The sequence below is a fragment of the Aulonocara stuartgranti genome (assembly GCF_965226115.1).
Source record: "Aulonocara stuartgranti genome assembly, chromosome: 16".
NCBI classification, from domain to species: Eukaryota; Metazoa; Chordata; class Actinopteri; order Cichliformes; family Cichlidae; genus Aulonocara; species Aulonocara stuartgranti.
In genome coordinates, this window is record NC_138952.1 from 35,605,338 (window position 1) to 35,620,394 (window position 15,057).

General features: G+C 44.6%; 3 protein-coding genes across 6 annotated transcripts in view; 2 read left to right on the forward strand and 1 right to left on the reverse strand.

Moving 5' to 3' along the window:
* sctr (secretin receptor) overlaps positions 1 to 4,314 on the reverse strand; it is a 60,735-nt gene extending 56,421 nt beyond the window's left edge. Inside the window, exons 1-2 of the mRNA XM_082508774.1 lie at positions 4,012 to 4,314; positions 3,767 to 3,875 (exon numbers count right to left, since the gene is read on the reverse strand). Coding sequence (XP_082364900.1) covers positions 3,767 to 3,875; positions 4,012 to 4,068 — 166 coding nt within the window. The 5' untranslated portion in view covers positions 4,069 to 4,314. The remainder of the gene's footprint in view (positions 1 to 3,766; positions 3,876 to 4,011) is intronic.
* The window catches only part of LOC309690692 (E3 ubiquitin-protein ligase TRIM21-like), a 211,147-nt gene that overhangs the window by 117,499 nt on the left and 78,591 nt on the right, over positions 1 to 15,057 (forward strand). The window lies entirely within an intron of this gene.
* LOC309691182 (uncharacterized protein) lies at positions 971 to 13,633 on the forward strand. The gene is made up of 2 exons (XM_082508775.1): positions 971 to 1,701; positions 11,953 to 13,633. The coding sequence occupies exons 1-2, from the start codon at positions 1,258 to 1,260 to the stop codon at positions 12,406 to 12,408; spliced, it is 900 nt and encodes a 299-aa protein (XP_082364901.1). The 5' UTR covers positions 971 to 1,257; the 3' UTR covers positions 12,409 to 13,633.

Genomic DNA, 15,057 nt, shown 5'->3' on the forward strand with positions numbered 1-15,057 from the left:
GCATTTTCTTCAATGGTGCACTCCGAGCGCGCGCAGCCGTTTGTTGTTTTAATTGCTGCGGCGTCGAAGCGAGCATAAAACGTGTTCAGCTCATCAGCCAGTGAAGCATCGGCATTCATCATTGAAGAAGCTGGTCGTTTATAGTCCGTTATAGTCCGCAGTCCTTTCCACAGGCTCCTAGAGTCGCACTGTCGTAGCTGTGACTTTTCCCCGTAGCTTCGCTTTGCCTTTCGGACCGCGCTGCGCACGTTGTAGGACGCAGCCTTGTATAGGTCCATATTACCGGAGACAAGCCCTTCATTGTAGGCAGCGGTGCGTGATCTCAGAGCGTCGCGGATGTTTTTATCCACCCACGGCTTCTGGTTGGGAAACGTTCGGATGATAGTTCTTTCTGCTGTGTCGTCCGCTAGTTTCCCGATAAATCCCACAACCGCTTCCGTAAACATGTTGATGTCATCAGAGCTGCGCCGAAACATGTCCCAGTCTGCGTCATCCAGCGCGTCCTGCAGCGCGGCCACCGATTGGTCCGTCCAGCGAGCGACCTCCCTCCTGATTGGTGGTTGCTGCTTTAGCCTTTGTTTGTAAGCAGGTATGAGGAAGATGGCGGAATGGTCCGATTTTCCAAATGCCGGCAGGGGTTGAGCCTTGTAACAGTTCTTGAACGGGGTGTAGCAGTGGTCTAATGTCCTCGTGCCCCGGGTGGGGCAGAAGGAGGAAATCAGCAGATGTTGCACTAAACAACAGCAGCACGTTCAAGCTTGATCAGCTGTTGTTAGAATGTGTTTAATATTAATTTCTAGTATCAGCTGATGTTTGCTGGAGCCACAGCTGTAAAGCTGCTGGTCATGATATCGGTGTGGAAACATGAAGGTGATACAAATCATACATATACAGTGGGGCAAAAAAGTATTTAGTCAGCCACCGATTGTGCAAGTTCCCCCACTTAAAATGATGACAGAGGTCAGTAATTTGCACCAGAGGTACACTTCAACTGTGAGAGACAGAATGTGAAAAAAAAAATCCATGAATCCACATGGTAGGATTTGTAAAGAATTTATTCGTAAATCAGGGTGGAAAATAAGTATTTGGTCACCTCAAACAAGGAAAATCTCTGGCTCTCACAGACCTGTAACGTCTTCTGTAAGAAGCTTTTCTGTCCCCCACTCGTTACCTGTATGAATGGCACCTGTTTGAACTCATCATCTGTATAAAAGACACCTGTCCACAGCCTCAAACAGTCAGACTCCAAACTCCGCCATGGCCAAGACCAAAGAGCTTTGGAAGGACACCAGGAAAAGTATTGTAGACCTGCACCAGACTGGGAAGAGTGAATCTACAATAGGCAAGCAGCTTGGTGTGAAAAAATCAACTGTGGGAGCAATCATCAGAAAATGGAAGACATACAAGACCACTGATAATCTCCCTCGATCTGGGGCTCCACGCAAGATCTCATCCCGTGGGGTCAAAATGATCATGAGAACGGTGAGCAAAGATCCCAGAACCACACGGGGGGACCTGGTGAATGACCTGCAGAGAGCTGGGACCAAAGTAACAAAGGTCACCATCAGTAACACACTACAACGGCAGGGAATCAAATCCCGCAGTGCCAGACGTGTTCCGCTGCTGAAGCCAGTGCATGTCCAGGCCCGTCTGAAGTTTGCCAGAGAGCACATGGATGATACAGCAGAGGATTGGGAGAATGTCATGTGGTCAGATGAAACCAAAGTAGAACTTTTTGGTATAAACTCAACTCGTCGTGTTTGGAGGAAGAAGAATACTGAGTTGCATCCCAAGAACACCATACCTACTGTGAAGCATGGGGGTGGAAACATCATGCTATGGGACTGTTTTTCTGCCAAGGGGACAGGACGACTGATCCGTGTTAAGGACAGAATGAATGGGGCCATGTATCGTGAGATTTTGAGCCAAAACCTCCTTCCATCAGTGAGAACTTTGAAGATGAAACGAGGCTGGGTCTTCCAACATGACAATGATCCAAAACACACCGCCCAGGCAACAAAGGAGTGGCTCCGTAAGAAGCATTTGAAAGTCCTGGAGTGGCCTAGCCAGTCTCCAGACCTCAACCCCATAGAAAATCTGTGGCGGGAGTTGAAAGTCCGTGTTGCTCGGCGACAGCCCCAAAACATCACTGCTCTCGAGAAGATCTGCATGGAGGAATGGGCCAAAATACCAGCTACTGTGTGTGCAAACCTGGTAAAGACCTATAGTAAACGTTTGACCTCTGTTATTGCCAACAAAGGTTATGTTACAAAGTATTGAGTTGTATTTTTGTTATTGACCAAATACTTATTTTCCACCCTGATTTACCAATAAATTCTTTACAAATCCTACCATGTGGATTCATGGATTTTTTTTTTCACATTCTGTCTCTCACAGTTGAAGTGTACCTCTGGTGCAAATTACTGACCTCTGTCATCATTTTAGGTGGGGGAACTTGCACAATCGGTGGCTGACTAAATACTTTTTTGCCCCACTGTATACCAACAAGACAGTGTTGTCATAACAGCGTTTGTTGTAGTTCAAAGGCTTTATGGTTTTTCCTGTAATACCTGGTGGTGTAGTCGGTGATTTTTTGTCAGTTCAGCCTTTTATATTATGTTTAACCGGAGTGACCACCCGGTCAGCTGGTAACAGGCATCTCCGGGAACGTTAGAGCACTTATGCAAATATGTGATATTTTACACAGAAACATTCTCGCATGAAAATATCTTAAAAGTTTATTTTGTGACCCAGACAGAGTAATATTTCAAACTCCGCCACTCTGCGTTCCTCCGCCACTGCCTCGTTTGAGTTTTGGACGAAATGGATTCTGGGATATTGCATTTCGTCATTTCGAGCTTATTGGAGACCAAAACAGCCAATCAGATTTTTTTTGCATCCAAGTCTGTGATTGGCTGGTTTTGTGGCACAAATATAACGGTGTAGAGAAAGGGTTGAGCGCGCACGGGCAGAAATGTTGAGGCGAGCGAGCGCAAGTGCAAAAACTGAGCGACAGGGGCTGCTGTTGTGTGTGTGTGTGTTTTTTCATGCAGCAATGAATTTTGTTCACTCAAATTTAGCTTTTCTTCACTGAAAATAAATTTCTCCTCAAAATGCAACACCTGCAAATTTTTTTTTACGTGCGCTCAGAATAGTGGCACAAAAATAACACCATAGGAAAAGACTTCAGTTCAGCTCTAATACCTCTACAATGACAACAAGAAAATCTTAAGCCATTCTGTCAAACTAGCTGTGAAACTGAAGTTTATATCACAATGCTGGATTCTACTGGAGTGAACAGCCTCAGTTTCACTTTCGCTATTTGTACTTTTTGGTTTTGCTCCTTTTTCAGGTTTATTATCTGCGAGGTCAAATGTGATGTCATGTAATTCCCAGTAAGAAATGTAAATAAATTCAGTAAATTTACTGGCAGCAAAATTTATGAAAGAACAAACATGTGTTACTGGAAAAATACTAAAGTAGTTTGTATAAACAGAAGAAAAAATACTGTCTTGAGATTGCCCACCATTAAGAAGGCACAATAGCTGCCTTTCTGTTGCAAAATACAAATGTATTCAGTAATAACATAAAGTAGATGTTTTTATCAAGCTTAGTGGTTTGTTCATATTTGTTTTTTTAAAACCACATTACAACAGATATGTTTGGGGCAGGTCATGGTGAAATCTTCATTACAATATAAAATACAAGTTCTTTTATTTATTTTTAGTCTTTCTTTCTTATTACGAGATAAAAATGTGGTACTCGCCTTGTTGTTGTCCTTGGCTGATGAAAGTCTTGTTGAGCAGCTCCAAACAGGACACTTCATCTTGGAGCAAAATGTAGTTTGGGTCGCATTCAGGACGAACAGCTTCAACCTGTAAACACACTGAAAGACCTATAACGCTGGATATGCCCTAAGGCAGAGACGAAAACTGCCATTACTGCTATTTTGTGTTTAAAAACCCTACTAAAAGGTGTGTGTGTGTGTGGGGGGGTTAAATATCTGCTCACATGGGGACAGCGCTGCAGAAGAAGTGCAATAACTGTAATTTCTGTCGAGATTCCCATCGAGAGTGCCCTGATGAGCCACCTGATAACAGAAATAAAAATAATAATAATACAAAAATGTTAAAGGAGGAATTGACCGGTTTTACGCGGCGTTTCTAAAAGCAAACACATCTATGTCTCGTTTAAAGGAAGGATACAAATCGGACGTCCTCTTCGCAAACACAGCACAAAGTGTTTCAGTCACCTCCCCAAAGCGTCTGACTGCGTCTGTGTTGATGCGAGTGGTTCACATGATACACTTCACGGCTCACTCTCCGCGTCTGCCTTTTTCTCTCCTCCTTCCTCGGGAAGGACGATCACACATTAACGTTCCGGTGTGGAAATATTGTTTTAATTTGTTTTAATCAAAAACAGTCTTGCGCCTCTCCTGTAGGCGAAGGCGTGGGGTACAAATACATTTACTAATGTGCTAACTAGTTCTAAAGTGAGCTGCAACAGTTGTATTCTGTTTCTCTAACCTATATCGTACAAGATTGCACTTCCACAGCAATTAACATCAACACACAGGAATTACTTGGGAAAATATCACCCTACTGTTTGCAAAATGAAATGGAGCATTCCAGTTTTTTAGGAACAAGAGCAGCCTCCATTAGACTGCTCCACCACTGAACCATAATTTCCCCTTCACATCATCCCTGAATTCAAAAAGATATCTGGGGCTGAGCTCTAGATCTAGATCCTGGCCTAGTTTAGTGATTAAAGTTGAAATATTTTCGTGACAACATTAATTAATATGGTATTTCCCAATATTTGTCATTTGAATGTGTAATATGCAGTTCTGTATTTCTCAGAATTTCAATCTGACACATTCTTCACTCGTACTGATAATCTCTTAACTTCCTGAAAGTTTATCTTCACCCGCGGTTATTTTTCCTGTGATCGCTTCAAGACTTCAGAATGCTTTTAAAAGAAAACATTATGTTTCCACATGATAATTGCAATTATTTACAGCATACGACTTCACGATGGTTCCATGTAAATATCAAGTCAGTCTGATTTTACCTTCCAAAATAAAAGCCCTTTGAAATTGGCCATATATAACCTACTCTTTTAGTGACTTAGGAATGCTGGTGAAAGGAAGATTCCTGTTTCCACAGGCTAATTGCAGTGCATATCAACACCACACAACCTCAGTGGTATCCTGTTAATATCAAGTCTGTCTGATTTTGCATTTCAGAGTAAAAGCCCTTTCACTTTGTCTATATGAGCTACTTTTTCTATTACTTCCAAATGGCATTAAAAGGAAAACTCTTCGTAACTCTTCCACGGCAGCATTTTTAATTTCTCTTTGATATTTGGTCACATTGGGGCCCGATGAATGTAAAAACAAAGAATTGCCAGATTTTTTTTTTATCTTATTTTTGTTTTTAAGAAAAATAAGAGCCACATATGAGGATATTCCTTTAAAGTTTCGATAGAACAGTAGCAGTATAATGTCCTCATAAGTGGATATCAGGCCCTTGTAGACCACAATTGAGTATTTTGGTCTAAATAACCCAAAATGTGATGTCCACATATGTGGATGCCAGGTCCTAGGAGGTTAAGGGAGTTATTTACAGTCAAAGGCTTGGATTTAAACACTACCCTTTTTTGCCCTAGCATTAATTAACATGCTATCCACGATATACTTTGCACCTCCTGTTTAGTTTCAATATTATAGGGCTTCGCGGTTTGATTTGATTTATTCAGTTGTGCTACTTTTGAGAATACGACACAATCTGCTTGGTAGAGAAGCTCACTAAGATTATTAAATTCCTCCTTTAGTAATTCAATTGTCATAAAGCCCTTCTTAGATTGTCAGGGGACAGTTCTAACCAACCTGCATAGAGGTGTGTTCAGGTAGCTAAGTGCCAGAATGACTGCTCTCCTCATATTACATTGACTTGTTATGCTGCTGCTGCTGGTGACGGGTCCTGTTTATGACTGTTCGACTGGTCACTGAGTCACGGACCATAAACTTTATGTTTTCTTTTTGGGGCTCATAGCCCACCTGAGGGTGACTAGTGTTCTTGGTCACCTCAGACGTATTTGTTTAAATGTTTATCGGCTGTTATTTTTATTTACTTCCATAACCCCCTATTGTACTTACAGCCAGCCTTCCAAATATTGTCCACTCGGTATTGAACTCCTGGTTTTAATAATAAGTTACTCCACTGTTATATGTCTGATACATACTGCATGATGGCGAATAAGTACCAAAGGGCCCTTATTCGCCATCATGGATAATTAAGACCAACTCATGGATAATTAAGGCCCTTTACATTCCAGGTCATTAAGGTAAGTACCAAAGGGCCCTTACCTTAATGACCTGGAATGTAAAGGGCCTTAATTATCCAGTTAAAAAGAAGAAGATCATGACATTTATCAAATCAAAAAAAGTTGACATTGTCTTTCTTCAAGAGACTCACTTGTCTCCCCAAGAGTCAGAAATACTTTGCTGTGATTGGGTGGGTCAGGTATTTTTTTTGTGTGGCAGCAGTCAGAGTAGGGGTGTAACAATTTTGATTCATAAGCAGCTACAGTTTAAATGCATCCGGATGGTTAAGGACGAAGATGGGCGGACATTCAATCAATCTTTATTTATAAAGCACTTTTCATACAAAAATGTAGCACAAAGTGTTTTACATGGTTACAAGCAGCCCACCCCATCCCGCCCTCCAACTCACTCCCCACACTCTCATTAACATAAACGATCATGGATACGTCCGTCGGGGGGACGGACGTATCCCCCCCCACACACGCACACACACACACACACAAGAGTAAAATTGGGCAGGGCACACATGAGCCAGGTGAGGAAACACTATCACAGGAAGCCGTCTGCACGTGGAGTCGGTCACAGACCGCAGCCTCCAGGCTGGGCACACAGCAGGAGGGAGGCAAAGAAGCCCCCCCCCCCCACATTGCTACTCTTGGCTGAGATTCAAGGCCATAGGATGATTTTAAGCAACATCTATGCACCTAACATTGACGACCCCCCCTTTTTTGGAAACTTGGAATGCAAAATTAGTGATATTGGCGACTACCCAATCCTGATAGTGTCATGGTTCTGGGTCGGTTCGACCCAGCATTTTGAGTTCCTTATGTTTTGGTTTATTTTTGAATGATGGATTGTTCTTTATGTTTCTCTGGTGCTTTGATTTTTATTACCATACTTTCTGGACAATAGAGCGCACCTGTATATAAGCCGCATCCGCTCTATTTTTAAAAATTAAAAAAAAAAAAAAGATATACATGCCGCACCCGGCTATAAGCCGCAGATATCTATGATGAAAAAATAGATATTTACTGCATGTACAGAACAATCTTGTACTGCAAATGTACAAGTATGTACCTGAACAGATTCTTTCCGAACAATGCCTTTTAACATGGCAGCAACTTTGCTGATTAAAACGTAACAGAAGCAAGAGAAAATAACCACTATTTATTTACCTCCACTTTTCCTGTATTTGAAACCACAAGTCACTTTAATCATCTTCGCTGAAACCCATGAAGTCGTCTTCTTCAGTGTCAGAGTTGAACAGGCTCAGAAGAGCTTCATCACATCTGCCTCCATCAGTCTCGCTCTCCGTGTCACTGTCATCCTCCGGTGAAGTTGGCTCTGAAGGTGCGCCGCTCTCTTCGCGCAGCAGTCCAGCCTTTTGGAACCCATTGGTGATGGTGGATTCTTTCACAGCACTCCACGCTGTTAGGATCCACTGACAGACATCAGAAAAGGATGCTTTTCGCATCGTCTGGTCCGATGGAGTTTTCTTGTATCTTTTTTTCAACGAATTTGTGGAAGTTTTCAACTTTTTCCTGATAGTCAGGGGGGAGTTGCTGACAGAGAGTGGTCCGTGCCCTGATGGACAGGTTTTTACGTTTCATAAATCTGAAACACCATGACGGCCCACCTTTGAAATCTTTAAAGGAATGGTTGGCTGTGCTGAAGTGCAGTGTAGTGCTGAAGAGAAACCTAGGGTTGTTCTCATTTTCTTCAGTCAGTAATGAATAGTAAGATGTTCGAGCTGTACGGTTCGCTTTCTAAATCTGTGATCCTCAATTTCCTCTCCAGCTTACGAGTTATCTGCTTTAAGCTACATGTTTGAGAGTTATACCAGGGAGTTAAGTACTTCTGTTTTGAAGCTCTCTTTTTCACAGGAGCTACAGTATCCAGTGTCATATGTAGTAAGGAGGTAAAATTATAAACAAGTTAATCGACCTCTGGTGGAGTAGCGTTCAGGTAGCTGCTCTGCTCTTTGTTGGTACAAAGCATTGACGATGATAACAGTGGGTGAATTATATTCTTAAACTCAGTTACAGCACTTTCAGAAAGACATATGAAGACATTCACTGTGATGAAATCTCCCCACTGCTGTGTAATCATTTATTGTATATTAAACTGTTATTAGAAAATGATCAGATAAGAGAGGGTTTTCAGGAAAGACTTTTAAATGTTCAGCTTGCATTAAGACTTATGGCACAAAGTGAAAAGATTTTCTCTTAGAGGTTAGCTTCGAATGTCTATTCAGTTTAACTTGATGGTGAACTGTGGCTGGGCTGTTGCATAATGGCTAAAACTGTTCTCCAGTGGTGTTAGTGTCAGTCATTATGGAAATGTACTGTTGTATAAGTTTGATTAAACCTGCAGTCAGCTGAGGTTGAAGACGTCACTCGGATGAGCGATAAAACGTTTCTCCCACTGAAAACCCTACATCCAGATGCACAGAGCCAACTTTTTGGGATTCCTTTGGTTTAGTGTAGCAGGCCATGTATGTCAGTTTAGGACACATAATATAGAAGATGTTCACACTCAGTCTCATTAACTGTTTTCAGTAATACAGATGGAGGTTTATCAGAGGAGGAGACTTGATTATTCTACACTCACACTGGCCAGGGCTCCTAAGCTTGTTAAATAAAAAAGTGTAAAATTAAATTTCAATAAACTAACCATAATGCCAGCTCATATGCTCTTAACGCTGCATGTTTAACTCTTTTACAGGATTTGCAGTCTTCTGATTCCTGATGAGTTCAGTAAGTGACAAACTTACTGACTGTGTTTACTCTTCTGTGTATTAGGTATTAGGAGTAGGTACGGGTGGAGGGGAAGGCTGTGTCCTGGCTGACTCTATTCATGAAAAATATAATCTGTCTTACAACAAGATTGAAATTGAGACTCAGCATTGTTTCCCAATTTTCCAAACCCATATGAACTGTAACCTCAGCTTTCTGTGCTTAGCTGACAGGAGGGATAGCAGAACAGATGTGTTATAACATTTTGAGCAATGTCCTTGTACGATATTTAAGCTGCTTGTAAAGTGAAGAAAGTAGACACTTTAATCAGCCCACTCCTACAACCTGAAATGTGTGAAAGTCTAAATATTTATCAGAGGGGCTCACTAAAGATGATTTCAACAGGACAAAACTGCTTAAACTACTTCAATCTCCCACTGTGACCACTGGTGCAGGGCAGGATGAGGGTTTGAAGGTCAGTTCCTGCTATTGCAGCATCACTGAGTGTCTATCTTAAGATAAACATCATTTAGAGGGAAGCGAGCCGGCGCACTCGTGCGTTTGAGGAGACGCGGACTGCGAACTGCTCTTCCTGGGATCTTCCTTTCTAATGTACGCTCACTCGGCAATAAGATTGACGAACTGGCCCTGATGAGAAGCATGAACAGAGACTTTGCCTCCTCCTGTGTCTTATGTTTTACGGAGTCGTGGCTCAGTGAGAACATCCCAGACTGCGCGCTCAAGCTGGAGGGCTTCCATCTGCTGCGCGCGGACCGGCAGGCCTCTCTCTCCGGTAAGTCCAAAGGTGGAGGTCTCTGCTTCTACATCAATAGTGGCTGGTGCACAGATGTGACAGTGATTGCTCAGCACTGCTCTTCCTCTCTGGAATATCTTTTTATCCACTGCAAACCGTTTTATTCTCCGCGGGAGTTTGCTTCATTCATCCTGGCCGCTGTTTACATCCCGCCAGACGCAGATGCGCAGGCAGCTCAGTGCGCACTCGCGGAGCAGATTCTCCACACGGAGCGGACATTCCCGGACTCTCTCATCATTGCTCTTGGGGACTTTAACAAAGCCAATCTGAGCCATGAGCTTCCAAAATATAAGCAGTATATTAAATGCCCGACCAGAGAGGAGAGGACATTAGACCACTGCTACAGCACGATCAGCGGGGCCTATCGCGCAGTGCCCCGCGCTTCTCTCGGACTTTCTGACCACGTCATGATCCACCTAATCCCCGCGTACAGACAGAGGCTGAAGCTCTCCAAACCTGTCGTGAGGACTAAAAAACTGTGGAGCAACGAGGCTGTGGAGGAGCTTCGCACGTGTTTGGAGTCTACAGACTGGGACACATTGAAGGCTGCTTCTAACAGCTTGGACGAGTTTACGGACACTGTCACCTCCTATATCCACTTCTGTGAGGACAGCATTGTGCCATCACGCACCAGGGTGAGTTATAACAATGACAAACCCTGGTTTACTCCTAAACTCAAAAAGCTGTGGCTGGAAAAGAGAAAGGCGTTCAGAAGCGGAGACAGGGACTGCTACAGAGAGGCCAAGTACAGGTTCACTAAAGAAGTGGACATTGCTAAACATCAGCACTCTGAGAAGATGCAGCAGCAGATCTCAGAGAATGACTCGGCCTCTGTGTGGAAAGGTTTTAGGAATATCACCAACTACAAGCCTAAAACCCCCCACTCCACTGATGACTTGCTCTTAGCCAACACCCTTAACGACTTCTACTGCCGTTTTGACGAGCCATCAGGCAGCCTTCACACCTCCAACGGCCCCAACAATAGAGACACTTTGGACACTAATTCCCCCACCTCTCCCCCCTCCATAGAGCCATCACCACCTTCAAACCGTTCACCTACAACACCCCCCTCCTCACCCCACACAAAAGAGGATTTCACACCACCTCCTCCCACCACAACTCTTCATATTCATGAAGCAGATGTGAGGAAGCAGTTTAAGAACCTGAATGCTCGGAAAGCTCCCGGCCCAGACGGTGTGTCTCCTGCCACCCTCAGACACTGTGCAAACGAGCTGGCCCCAGTGTTTTCTGGCATTTTCAACTCCTCACTGCAGGCATGTCATGTGCCTGCCTGCTTCAAGTCCTCCACCATAATCCCTGTCCCCAAGAAACCTAGGATCACTGGACTAAATGACTACAGACCCGTGGCTCTGACATCTGTGGTCATGAAGTCTTTTGAGCGCCTAGTTCTCTCCCATCTCAGGACCCTCACGGCCCCCCTCCTGGACCCCCTGCAGTTTGCATATAGAGCCAACAGGTCTGTAGACGACGCCATCAACATGGCCCTACACTTCATCCTGCAGCATCTGGACTCCCCAGGAACCTACGCCAGGATCCTGTTTGTGGACTTCAGCTCTGCCTTCAACACCATCCTTCCAGACCATCTCCGAGACAAGCTTTCCCAGATGAATGTGCCTGATCCCATCTGCCGGTGGATCACTGACTTCCTGACGGACAGGAAGCAGCATGTGAGGCTGGGAAAGAATGTCTCGGACTCCCGGACCATCAGCACCGGCTCCCCTCAGGGCTGTGTTCTTTCTCCTCTGCTCTTCTCCCTGTACACCAACTGCTGCACCTCCACCCACCAGTCTGTCAAGCTAATCAAGTTTGCAGATGACACCACCGTTATTGGACTCATCTCGGACGGGGACGAGTCTGCCTACAGGAGGGAGGTTGAACGTCTGGTGTCCTGGTGCAGCCACAACAACCTGGTGCTGAATGCCCAGAAGACAGTGGAGATTATTGTGGACTTCAGGAAGCACACAGCCCCACTCCCCCCCATCATCCTGACTGACACCCCCATCACCTCTGTGGACTCATTCCGCTTCCTGGGTACCACCATCACCCAGGACCTGAAGTGGGAGCCCACCATCACCTCCGTCATCAAGAAAGCCCAGCAGAGGATGTACTTCCTGAGGCAGCTGAAGAAATTCAACCTGCCAACACGGACGATGATGCAGTTCTACACTGCAATCATCGAGTCCATCCTCACCTCCTCCATCACCGTGTGGTACGCTGGAGCCACTATCAGGGACAAACAGAGACTGCAGCGTGTTGTGCGCTCTGCTGAGAAGGTGATTGGCTGCAGACTCCCATCTCTGCAGGACCTGTACATCTCCAGGACACTGCGGCGTGCAGCTCGGATCTCAGCTGACCCTTCTCACCCTGGACACAGTCTGTTTGACCTGCTCCCCTCAGGCAGGAGGCTCCGGTCCATTCGCACCAGAACCTCTCGCCATAAGAACAGTTTCTTCCCCTCTGCTGTTGGACACATGAACAATAACCGTATGACTGTTCCCACCACTAACACATGACCCTACGCTGTGTCACTGCATCATTCTATGTTTGGCACTGATCACCACCTGCACTCATGTATATATCTTTCAACGTAGCACTCTTAATTCTTATTCTCATGTATATATCTCATGTATATCTCATGCACATATCTTTCCACGTAGCACTTTTAATTCTTATCCCTACTTTTATTTTTTTCCATGTCTATTTAAGTGCTATTTATGACAGCATGTTTGCACTGAAGCACCGCAGCAATTTCCTAATGTTGTAAACCTGCTCAACATTTGGCAATAAAACCCTTTCTGATTCTGATTCTGATTATTTTTGAGGTCGGTTTTGATCAAGAACATAAGTATAGCCTGCATGAAACAACCAGAGCAGGAGGTTCAATCAAGAACACATATGACATATGACACATATCTGCTTGACACGAAAGCAGTGCACACTGAACTCAGGTAACATTTGTTATTAGAGGAGGTCAAAAAGTGTGTCAGTGAGAAATATCCATCAAAAGCATGATTTACACTAGCTGCAGCTCACAGTCAGCAACTCATCAGTTTTGTTGTTCAAACCAAACAAGAATTTTTCACATCATGTTGTCCTGCAGGAACTCACCGGATCACCTCTCCAGCACTTTGATCCCAAGACAGGAATACAATATGCAGAGTTAGTTTAATTGATTGGAATTCAGCTGTCATCTTCAGAGTGTTTCATTTGATAAAGTTAAGAACGAGAAATCAAGTGGTCAGAGCTATCATGGTGATATTCAGGGTCAGATTCTGTGCTAGTGCAAAACCTTCTTTTGGCCTGAAAAAGCTGCTGTGGGGTTTACAACAGAGGAGCAATTGAAAGCCTGCAGGTCAAATTAGCGTCAGGATGCATTTGCAAAAATGTTTCGTGTGAGTAGAAAGTTCTCTGGGTGATCCAACCGTGCGTTAGTTGATATACAAACATGCAATGAGAACATTTCAGTAATTAGCTGTTAAGTGTCACCCAAACATGAGGAGGCCAGTGAAGGAGCCAGTGACGGTTTAACAAAAAGAATACAGTGTGAGTGCAGGTTTACATGTTTCTCTCTGAGAAAAAGAGACGTCGATGTGTTTCTATTAGTGTGAAATCCTTTTTAGAAATTAGGCACTGTGTGAGGTCATTTAGTAAGAGTCAGTGAATCTTTCACAGTTGTAAAACACATAAAAAGAAACAACATAAGTAACGTATGTTTTTTCCCGAGGGTGGTGGGGTAGGACTTCATCGACTATCTCGATTCACCACACTCCTTGCCATTGGTTGATGCCCTCAGGCGTCGGTGTGTTGGTGGTTCTGGTGTCCGGGGCTGGGCGCTCAGGTATGTACCGGCTCACTCCCAGTGACTGCTTGGCGGGGTCTGGCACCCGTGGCTCCGTCAGGCAACTTCCGGGGGGTGGGGGGCTCTCAGTCCTCTGGCCTCTGGGCCTGTGGCTCAGGTCACTCTGGCACAGCTGTCTGCCGGCAGAGCCCACAGCCACATCACGAGCCCCCTGCGGCTTCTGCTCCGTGGCTGCTGGGTGACCTCTAATCTGGGGCTCTCCTCAGCGCTTCCCAGGAGGGTGGCATGGCTGCAACTCCAATGGTCCTCCTTGGGCTCTCACATTCTGGGGGCCTCTGGGTGTCTGGGGCCTGGATCTCCTCCATGCCTGCTACATGCACTGGGGGACAGACTATGGCTTCCTGTTAAATCCGGAATTGAATTCAAAATCCTGCTCCTCACATACAAGGTCTTAAATAATCAGGCCCCATCTTATCTTAATGACCTTGTAGTACCATATCACCCTATTAGAGCACTTCGCTCTCACACTGCAGGCTTACTTGTTGTTCCTAGAGTATTTAAAAGTAGAATGGGAGGCAGAGCCTTCAGTTTTATCTTTTGTCCTGTCTTCCTCTGCTCATCCCAACAGGTTGTGGCAGATGGCTGTCCCTTCCTCAGCCTGGTGCTACTGGAGGATTCTTTCTTTTAAAATGGAGTTTTTCCTTCCCACTGTTGCCAAAGCGCATGCTCATCAGAAATCATATGATTATTGGGTTTTTTCTGTATTTTTCTCTCATCCACATCAAAAGGAGCAGGTTAAAGTGGTTCTGGCATCTGACAAGGATTCCTCCTGGGCGTCTCCCAGGTGAGGTGTACTGGACGAGCTCCCACCAGGAGGAGGCCCTGAATCAGACCCAAGACATGATGGAGTTCCCCTAGATAAGCTGGAGGAGGTGGGTGTGGAAAAGGAGGTCTGGAGTTCTCTGCTTAGGCTGCTGCCCCCACAACCCGGCCACAGATAAGTGAAATAAGTAGATCAAATATAACTTGGTGTTCTAAAGAATATTGTTGTTTCCTTGCAGGACACCAGGAGAGATGAGCCCTCCATCACAGATGGTGTGGTCACCTGCAGGTTCAAGGTCATTGCATCTCCAGCCCACATCTACTGCCACTGTACTTAAGGGAAGTTGGGACAATGTTAAAGACTTTCTTCAGACAATTGCATGGATGAGCTAAATTCATGACAGGCACTCAAGCAGTAATGCCTCGACTGACAAACGAACATACCAAGCTTCTGTGTTGTTTGAGCCAGAGACTGCACTTATGGATGAACAATAAAAACATTTTATATTTATTATATTAGTAATGTAACTTGCAATAAAAG

Excerpts from the sequence above, each read along its gene's own strand:
- LOC309691182 (XM_082508775.1), top strand. The coding sequence starts at position 1,258 with ATGGCCAAGACCAAAGAGCTTTGGAAGGACACCAGGAAAAGTATTGTA. Across the intron at positions 1,702-11,952 it reads CAGCAGAGGATTGGGAGAAT|TGGGAGCCCACCATCACCTC; the intron begins GTCATGTGGTCA and ends CAGGACCTGAAG.